Source organism: Prunus avium, chromosome 7 (genome assembly GCF_965620075.1).
Source record: "Prunus avium chromosome 7, drPruAviu1.hap1.1, whole genome shotgun sequence".
Classification (NCBI taxonomy): domain Eukaryota; kingdom Viridiplantae; phylum Streptophyta; class Magnoliopsida; order Rosales; family Rosaceae; genus Prunus; species Prunus avium.
This window is the reverse complement of record NC_142290.1, coordinates 4,183,938-4,193,969: the sequence shown is the minus strand read 5'-3', so window position 1 is coordinate 4,193,969 and position 10,032 is coordinate 4,183,938. Positions and strand designations below refer to the sequence as shown.

Sequence of the window (10,032 nt, the reverse complement as noted above, 5' to 3'; positions counted from 1 at the left end):
TACCAACAATTAGACATGCGTTCTAGGGCAATATCAGAGCATCTACACAGAAAGGATTATAAGTATAATTTAATTATACAAATCCCTACAATGGCAAAAGACGTGGCAGAAGGTGAACTCGGCCCGGTGGTGGCACACTGACGCACGACTACTGCCTGGGGGCGCAAAACATTAAAAAGGTGAGTGGACCAAAAATAAAGTTTCTAAAAATAGTATATGAACATACTAACCCCTCTGTAAAAACAGTTATAAAACTAAATCATTTTCTTATTTATACTCGTACTGAAATCAATGCATTCATATTTATATCTATAGAATCAACCATACACTTTATTAAACAATTAAGTCCTTGCAAACATTGAAATCAACTTCAAATCTACCACCTAGGTGTACCCATTTATTATTCCGTCAATTCCTTACAATCCGTCAATTCCTTTAATTTCCGTCAATTCCTTTAGTTTCCGTCAATTCCATCCTCGTGCCACCGGAGTGACACGTCCTAGCAGACCTCGGGAAACACAAAGTCACCCGAGCCGCAATCCTAGCAGAACACTTGGTCGGCCTGATCCGCATACCTCGCTCCCACGGTCCCTGGTACCTCTTAGGACTCGCAGAGCGTAAGTCAAGCATGCTGACATATCTGAAGGCAACTGGATGTCCGTAGACATCGTTATAACTGAAGGCAACCATTTAATCCGTAGGCAACACATGTAAGCCGAAGGCAACCTTTAAAATCCGAAGGCAACATATTTAATCTTGGGTACCTATGGTGGTTTCTAAAAATATATAAAAATTATGAAAAGATTAGTGAATAAACAAATTCATGTTTACTTAAAACTCTGCTGCCATTAAACCTGATATTTAATTAGATTTTCCTTTTTCCTATATCCCTTAAGGATATCCCCCTCAGCAGCATACAAATGGAAATATTTAAAAGCATATAATAATTATGCAACTCTAATATTTGAATAAAACTTATTCAAGATCAATTAATGAAATTAATTAGCATAAATCATTCGTAAAACAAAAAGTCCACTCACAGGTACTTTGAGCTAGCTGGACCCTTTTGAAGGTCCCTCCTGCGGGTCACCTGGTGCCCGGGTGCCTAATTCGTCCGATTTGGTGGCCGGATGACGACGAACGGAGCCGATGAAATTCAGCCAAAACTGACGCGATTTTCTAGTTTTTTTCTGGTAGATTCGTGGCTGCTGGACGGCGGAGCAGGCTGGGCTGGGTTGCGAAGGTGGCGGCGATGCTTCCTTGGCCGGTCCGGTGAGTTGTGGTGGTGGCTGGAGGTGGTTATGGTGATTTGGGGGAGTCGGCTGGAGCAAGAAGAAAAACAGGGGGGGGGGGTCTGATCGTGAGGAAGAAGAGAGTGAGGAGAGAGAAGGAGAAACAGATTTTAAAAAAATCTGATTTTTTTTTGCAAAATTTCAATTTTGCCCTTTTTGTGTATTTTTCTCGTAATTTCTTCGTTACAAGTCCGATTCAAGTCCACTACGCGTCTACGAACTCGTTTCGTTGCGCTCTACGCAACGGTATAAGTGGATTTCCCAAATTCTTTCCCGGTGAACAAGTCAACTTTAACCCTCATAAATTACTCACAGGGTAAAATAGTCTTTCCCTCTATTAAATTATTACTTAAATATTAATTAAGGTTTGGGTTGTTACAGAGCAAGTAAGTCGAACTTTAAGCATTATGATGACACCACGAAGATTAAAATATTCAATGGCTTGGTTTTCACAACAAAGTGTAGACATAAGAAGGATGTTGATCACATGTTCAATGCAATTGGTCAGGTCGCTTGGTATTTCATGTAAATTCATTTTTAAAAAATTCTTTATGAAAAGTCAATGTTTTTAATAAATACCAATGTATGTTTTTGTTTAAATTGTCCAATTATAAGGACACCAAACCCTTGTGTTGTTCATAACAGAACCTTATGCGTTTATGATGGAGAATAAAATAAAAAAATATAGCTTCTTTAGTTGTGGAGCAGACTCCTCAAATTTTTGAGGTACATCATACAAAAGGGATAGATCTAATCTTAAAGAAGTATGAAGCAATTGATAGTGGAGATGTATATGCTTATTCGTTTTTGTGTAACGCTTATGTAGAAGGCATATCATGTGCATCTTGCAAGATATTAGCTAAAAATACTATTGTATCTACTTCCTTACATGATAGGTTTATTGGGGGTAGGATTAGCCATTTGTATATTTATGAAAATGGGCACAACGAATTTAAGAGAGAGAGAAGTTGTTGGATCTCTACCTATGTAGGCTTCAAATGCATTAAGTTGAGGATGAGAGTGCAATACACATTGATGTTCCTTTTATTCTATCATGCACTGATACTTTAATCATTGAAATGATGAGCGAAGCACTGGGCAAATTAATTGGCTAGTAAGTTAAATTATTATATTCTTCGACCAAAAAGTTAAATTATTAATTCAATTTTTTGTATTATTAATTTATAAATTGAAATGTTCTTAATTTTGTTGCATTAATACCGAGTTAGAAGCCTATTGTTGGGTTCATTTTTGTACATGATTTATCATGTTATTCACTCAATGTTTTGAGTTAGTTCTTGATATTTTATAGCATTTTACTTACTTTTTGTGTTTTCATAAGTTCTACTTTAGTTGGAATGAATTTGAGCTAAAAATGCATTATTAAATTTAAATTAACGTTTTGCTCATTTTCGTAGGTCAACTTCTTGACCTGTTTCATTATGTTCCAGTGCTCGGATGAGTGGAGTTCTTCATGGAACTTGTTCTAATGGATCTCGACTGCAACATATTCAAAATTGAGCTCCATTGGAAGATTACAACTTTCCCAACCGATCTAGCATTGAGCCTAACACAGAACATGAGACTTGGAAGTTGCACAAGGGAATTACTTGTATGTAATGCAAGGAAATACTTGCATGTAATGTAAAGAAATACTTGCATGTAATGCAAGAGGAATACTCCCACACAAAACGGAGGAAAATATCTTCCTTTTTTCCTATTAAATGCCATCCACATGAGGAGAAAAGCCAACAAGCAACATAAAGGAAAAATCTCTACAAAATTATAGAGAGAGAAGCTCTCAATGAGAAGAAGAAGTTTTCCACCATTGATGGCCTTGAGTTTTCCCCCTTTATGCAAAATTTGTGACACCCCGACCTTATTTTAATTACCCATTTAAATTATTTAAATTTATTTAATTATGAAAGTACAATTTTGCCATCGGGAATAGGGTTAATTTAGTCACTTTTTAATCCGGAAGGATTTTGGGAAATTGAATGGCACTATGACCTAGATCATGTCGATACGATTTCGTAGACACGTAATAGGTTTAAATCGGAGTTGAAGTGAAGAAGTTACGAGCTACGGAAGCCCAGTGGCATAACTGTAAATATCTCAAAGTCCAAACTAGGTTGTTTAGTGTTGCATTCATTCTAGCAGTTTAATTCTTACCATGAGACTTTAGTTTTACTTGAGGGTAATTTTCTGGATGTAAGCAGCTAATGGGAAGTTGGTAAAGGCTAATCAATGAAACAGAATTTAAAGCTTTTCTAAGTAAACTTTGAAGCAGATATTGATACATATTATCAATGATTCACGCAATATGAAACTCCCTTTTAGGTCATTCCTGCTCGATCACCACCGAGGCGATTTTTGCTCAATGATGACTACCTTGACTCCACGGTGCTATGCTTAACATAGACAATTCTCCATAAACTGCTCTCCATTCATCCAGCATCAAATACAACCTAGCATCGGGCAACACTTGCATCGAAATTCAGGTCGCACAAGTATCAATTAACGGCAACTACTCAGCTCGGCCAACACCACCGACTTGCAAATAATTCCCCATCCAAGGAGCTGCTCTTGACTGTGGACTTGAGGGCTTGCTGATGCACAATTTGACCTCACATAGTTGGGCCCCCATGGGCTGCCATGTTTCCATGCCCAAGGTTATGAGTCGGCTAATTTTCCTTATAAAGGGAGGTCAGACTATAATGAGTGGAAAGTTATGAGTGGTAAGTTATAAGGGGTTCACTTTATAGCCATCAGATCAATCCAAAGGCTAGGGAGAATTGAGATAAAGTTTTGCAATCGGGTAGGTGAGGAACCCAAACCCGAATTTAATATCCAGCATTGAAGTTGGTCCCAAAAAAAAAAAAAAAAGAGGCAAGTTCGAAGTTTGAACAGAAAAAATCAATTCGAAGTTTGAACAGAAAAAACCCATCACTCTAAAACCCATAGCTCTGAATCAATTCGAAGTTTGAACAGAAAAAACCCATCACTCTAAAACCCATAGCTCTGAGAAACTGCTAAGCTCTGAGAAAAGGTTGAAGGCAACGATTAACGACGGTTGAAGGAAACGGTTGAACGCAGCGCAACTCCATTCTCTAAACCCTGAAAAAGTATTTATTTTCAGTGGAAGGGGAAGTGGCGAAGCAGTGGAAGGGGAAGGAGAGAAGCCGTATTTGTTGGAAGTGAAAGGTTCCATTTGTGGAGCAAAGCCGCACAAAGACCCCGCACAGACACCTTGCGATTGTTCAATAACCAACATTTGGTGAGTAATTTATGGAATTTGAGTTTAGGGTTAGAGTAAAGGTTTTCCCCAATTTGTACCATCAATGTTGTTGGATTTGGCATCTCTTCCTTGTGCTTCACTTGCATGTTAATTTTTGCTTGTGTATATGTTAAAAAATGAATGAAAATCAAGTCAACAACATGTTAATAACATGTCAATAACATATCAATAATGATATGAATAAGATAATGGTGTTGAATTGGAGGAGACCCTGAAATCAATAACATGTCAATAACATATCTCTAGCGCTATAATATATATATTTTTTGAAATAAATATTATTTCCCTTGTTGCTAAATTTGCCTGTGAAAAATGAGAAGATATAATAATAAAGTCATGAATAAAAGTGCAAAGCATTTGAAATGAAGGTTGATCCATGATCATAGTAGCTCACTGAAGAAAAAGCTAGAAAGAAAGAAGGATGTGGCAATGGCTTAGCAAGCAGATAGCAGAGCAAATTCTTTGCTTTGCTTCCTTCCACTATCTTTCTTATTTATTTATTTATTTTGTGTTGTGTATGAGATGACAATAATTGTCATGTGTGTGAAGTGCAGAACTTGCCTAGATTGCACTCACACTCACTCATGCATCAACCATTGATTGGAGTTTGTATCCAAAAATAAAATACATGCTATTGGTTGTAATTCACAGAATCATTGCATTAACAGGTATTTGCACAAAATTTGTCATATTGCTTTGATGATGTTAAAGGCTGTGATCAGTAATCCCTATGCGCATGTACTTCATAAAATTTGTAATGTGCCTGGTTGACTAGTTATGTAAATACTAAATACCAATATGATTGTGCAAATACGTGGTGGTAGTATATGTGTTAACGTTATTTCATCTTGTATTTTAGGAAATGGGATCCAACGTGCAGCTGGTATGGCCAGAGTCAGAGGCATATGCGTCACGGGTGAACAACTGCTCACATGCAAATTCAACCCTAGCTGCAATTCGAGCGAAGTTGAGTGCGGAACAATTAGAACAATTCAAGACATCATGCTTTGGCCATCTTCTGAATATAGACAAGATTCAGTTTAGCGGGCAGATTGTGCATGGAGTTGTGTTGCGTCGAGTCACGGGGCAGGGTGTGAAAGACTTAGATGGACTGAGTTTCTTAATAGGGTGCGACGTTGCTCAGTTTACTCGTCAGGATTTCTGTTTGATCTCGGGGCTTCGTTTTGGGGAAGTGCCTGAAGTTTCTAGTGGAGAAAGTGCTGAAATTAGACTTCAAAAAAGATATTTTATAGACGAAGGAATTACATGTAATGCTTTAGAAGAAGCATTTATGAGGTGCAAAGAGAGAGATGACGTCTACAAGCTAGCTCTTGTTTACTTTGCTGAGTTAGTGGTTTTGGGAAGGGACAAGCATTTGAACATCAATGTAAATTACCTGACCCTTGTAGAGGACTTGGATGCGTTCAACAGGTATCCGTGGGGTTCGGTGTCGTTTGACAAAACCCAAGACAGTCTATTTTCTGCACCAACAAAGTATATGAAAAGCTTTGAAAATGAAGAGGGAAGAGAGAAGGGGAAAAGTAAGGTAACGGGAACAAGCCGGAAAAATGAGAAGGGCAAGAAGCATAAGCATGGTGAAGTGCAAAGGGGTGGGTGGAGTTTTAAAGGTTTCACGTATGCTTTCCAGGTACATGGTAATAATGTTCATGTCAGTTATGCTTTGTGAACTTTAAAACTTAAATAATGACTTTTGTCCTGTGAATTGTGTAGATTTGGGTATATGAATTAATTCCTAGAATGGTGGACCTGAATTACTGCAAGGTTGTTGATCCAATAGCTGTCCCGCGTATTTTGCGATGGAGAACGACTACGTCTATGCCCGAGATGAGAAAGTTGAACAATTATTTTTTCCAGAGCAAAGAGGTTTGGTTTGCAGCCCTTGAAACTATTTATAAGATTCAATGAAATTATTAAGTAGAATGATTGAATATGAATATTGTCTGTATTCTGAAACAGTCAGTTCAGTTGCGGGCGCTACGTCCGAGTGAAGAGGAAATGAGACAATCATATTGGAGTTGGCCACAGGATCGCCCTGCTGTTGTCTCGGCAGAGTCAATTCCTTCTTCATGTGCTGATCTTGATGAGTTGAACAAGCTGGTAAGCTTGTTGAGGTCCGAGTTGTTTCAAGTAAAGCGGGAAAATGACGTCCTTGAGTTAAAGGTCATACGGATGGAAAAACTTTTGGACCACTGTTTAGGTCCTCAGTTTGAGCAAGAAGTAAGGAGGGACCTAGCTTTACTGAAAGAGAGGACGAATCGTTGTGCCATCTCACATCTATTTACGGGATCTGACGAAATGGATGATAGTGAATGGGATGAAGGGCCAAGTAACAGATATGAGGGAGAGGAAAAGGACGAGGAGGGGATTGAAGGGGGTGAAGTGCAAAGAAAACCAAGTGAGGTAGAGGAAGCGCAAAGGAAAAGAAAAGAGGGAGAGCAAGTGAAAATAAAAAGCAGCAAGGGAGAGGAAGCGCAAAGAAAGAGCAGTGAGGGAGAGGAAGTGAAAAGAAAAAGCAATGAGGGAGAGGAACTGCAAAGAAAGAGCAGTGAGGGAGAGGAAGTGAAAAGAAAAAATAGTGAGGGAGAGGAACTGCAAAGAAAAAGCAGTGACGGAGGGGAACTGCAAAGAAAAAGCAGTGACGGAGGGGAACTGCAAAGAAAAAGCAGTGATGGAGAGGATCCGCAAAGAAAAAGAAGGGAGGGAAAGGAAGTGAAAAGTAAAAAAAGTGAGGAAAAGGAAGTGCAAATAAAGGAATGTGAGGAAGCGGATGATGAAGTTGTTTTGGTTTGTGATGACATTGGTGAGAGCACGGCGGGGACAACTGTTGAGTTTAATCTCGGGGATATTGATTTGGATCAACCTACAGCTGTGCTATCTGAGTTGAACGTTTGGTTGAATGATAAAGGTAAAGCTGTGGAACAAGGGGTCCAATTACGAAAGAGAAAGAGGATTATTCCTATGTGGAAGATCATTGAAGCTAGTGAATTGGTGAAAAAAACTGTGCCAGAGACAACCCGACTTCGGATGTTAGACCCAATGAAGGCGATTCCGCATGATGATATGGTGAAATTGCTGAAACTTTGTTGGGAATGGCGCCTTAACCCAAAGTAAGTCCCTTGTTTTTTGAGATAGAAGGCATTAGTGTATATATTTTTAAATTGTTGTGATCTAAAACTTTGTTATATTCACAGTTTAGTGATGCAATTTGGCCACGTCGAAGCTGAGATTGAATTCTTCGCTTCCCTCGTAAAAGCTTACGGTTGGCTGACAGGAGATGTAAGTTTAATTGATTATGCATTTGTTTTAATGTACATAGATTATGAGATTGACTAGAAAAACATGTGCAGCACATTGATTTGGGGTTGTATCTCATCCGGAAGCGACAACAAGATTTGGAGGTTGTAGAAATATCGAACTGGACAACGACCGATGTATTTTTCATGGTATGTCATAGGGCTTGACCAAGTGCAGTTAATAATTACAAATTATCCATACTTGCTTTGTGGAGGTGTTTAACCATTGATTGTTTTCTATTTCACAGAATCACATCCATACTTGCTTTGTGGATAATAAAAGAAAAAAAGAGCAGGCTGGGTGGAAAATTAGAAACAGTTTAGTGAACGTTGTAAATGGCAAGGTTCCGGCGTGTGGGGTGGATTGGCAGAACGTGTATAAGGTGTATGCCCCTTGTATGTTGACGAAGCATAAGCATTGGGTGGCTCTAATGATTGATCTGGTTAAGTGTGAAATCAAAGTGTACGATTCAATGGTTTCAGTTATTCCAGATGAGATGTTAAAGGAAGAACTCGCCCCGCTTTCAATTACGATTCCAAATCTTCTCAACTCCATCGACTTTTATGAAGAAGGTGTTTACGCAAACGACTGCAGCAGAGATTGGTGGTGTCCATGGCCAATAGAACGTGTGGATGTTCCACAACAATCTAATCAGTGAGCACAACTTTTTCTTTAATTTTATTACTTGAAATTGTCAATTACGTTACAATGTCATTACTTGAATTGATCGAGTTCTTGATTTGCTTCAGAGGCGATTGTGGCATGTTTGTGTTGAAGTACATTGAGCTTTTGAGCGCTGAGATTCCGTTAGCTACTTGCACCGCGCAGAACATGCCCTTTTTCCGGTTGAAGTTGGCTGCAGAGATATTACGGGGAGATGCTTACATGCCATGATAGTGGTTGAAATGGGTTCAGGTACGTGATGATTAAATTGGTTTTGGAAATCTCCAATTTGAAAGTCATGTAAATACACAATACAGATCCACGGCTCCTTTTTGAATTCTACCTCTGCTCCTCAATTCTTCTTCGTCTTTCTCAATCTTAGTGTATTTTTGTACATAATTTTAAGTTTAAGTTATTGGACAACAATTAGAACCAAAATATTATTATAGCGGATGCATGCTTTCATTTTGATTAGTGTGATACTACGCTACGTTTATTCTCATATTAGGCTAAATGTATATAGTAGCTGGATGCAGAGCATGGACAGAAAAATGAAGAATCTGAAATGGAGATGCAGAGGCTTAGTGAGGAGAAAAGTAAATGGATCTGTAAATCTAGTGCACGTGGGCAAATGTAAATGGATAGGCATATGCGTTTTTGAAGTTAGGCACATGCCATTCCCATACATAGAATGTGCATCTGGAGTGTAAAGTTTTTTTGGATTTAATGAAACAAACATCTCTGTAATATTGCCCTAACTCCTTCACGACATAACCTTAACCAAACTGCATTGAATTGGGATTGGAAGACTGCATATGTGAACAATGACTGATGGCTTTTTAAAGTGTATTACATTATTGCAAAGTAATATGTCATGATTTATCCAAGCCACCATTCCAAATATCACATCCCAATCTTTAAGCCGTTCACCATGCCTTAACTTAATCGCAATGGGTTGCGTGTGTATTGATTGTAATTCTGTAAGGGAAATAGGCGGCTATGCCCTCGCCTCCAATGTTTTATTCAACCATGCCCTCTTTATAGAAACACATGCGATATACATGCAGTAACCCTTCAGTAAACATTCAGTAAACCGTCAATAAACCTCAATAAAACTTCAATAAACATTTCCCATCTGCAATGCTATAAAAACTTCCTATTGGTTCCGTACCGCCCATCGGGTTTGAATCCCTCTTTCCTTTATAATCGGTTAATAAATTCGTTGATTTTCTTTATTTTATTGGTCTTGGGCAACTCAGTAGCATAAAAGTAATGTATATTGGTGCATCTATATTGCTTGTCTATTGCGTCTATATTGCTTGTCTATTGCGTGCATAGCGTACATTTATTGCGTGTATATTGATTGTTTATTGCTTACGAAGGAAATAAACAACAATACACAGGCAACAGACAAGCAATATACACGCAATACACATGCAATCTATACGCAATAGACATGCAATA

General features: G+C 38.4%; 1 protein-coding gene across 2 annotated transcripts; it reads left to right on the top strand.

Annotated features, from left to right (window-relative positions):
- Nucleotides 1–5,833: 5,833 nt before the first annotated feature.
- LOC148292860 (uncharacterized) lies at nt 5,834–9,326 on the top strand. 2 transcript variants are annotated; one of them, XM_088255824.1, is made up of 8 exons: nt 5,834–6,238; nt 6,322–6,474; nt 6,568–7,718; nt 7,803–7,887; nt 7,959–8,054; nt 8,153–8,559; nt 8,655–8,820; nt 9,092–9,326. In XM_088255824.1, exons 1-7 carry the CDS (start codon nt 5,882–5,884, stop codon nt 8,797–8,799), a joined length of 2,394 nt encoding a protein of 797 aa, XP_088111950.1. In that variant the 5' UTR covers nt 5,834–5,881; the 3' UTR covers nt 8,800–8,820; nt 9,092–9,326. The 2 variants fall into 2 exon arrangements, with proteins under 2 accessions (XP_088111950.1, XP_088111949.1); XM_088255823.1 differs by having other exon boundaries at nt 9,077–9,326.
- Nucleotides 9,327–10,032: the final 706 nt, after the last annotated feature.

What these genes read in the sequence shown, in the direction of transcription:
- LOC148292860 (XM_088255824.1), top strand. Translation starts at nt 5,882, where the DNA reads ATGAGGTGCAAAGAGAGAGATGACGTCTACAAGCTAGCTCTTGTTTAC. An exon ending in ATTTTTTCCAGAGCAAAGAG is followed by an intron (nt 6,475 to 6,567) that starts GTTTGGTTTGCA and finishes ATTCTGAAACAG; the next exon opens with TCAGTTCAGTTGCGGGCGCT. An exon ending in ACGGTTGGCTGACAGGAGAT is followed by an intron (nt 7,888 to 7,958) that starts GTAAGTTTAATT and finishes AAACATGTGCAG; the next exon opens with CACATTGATTTGGGGTTGTA.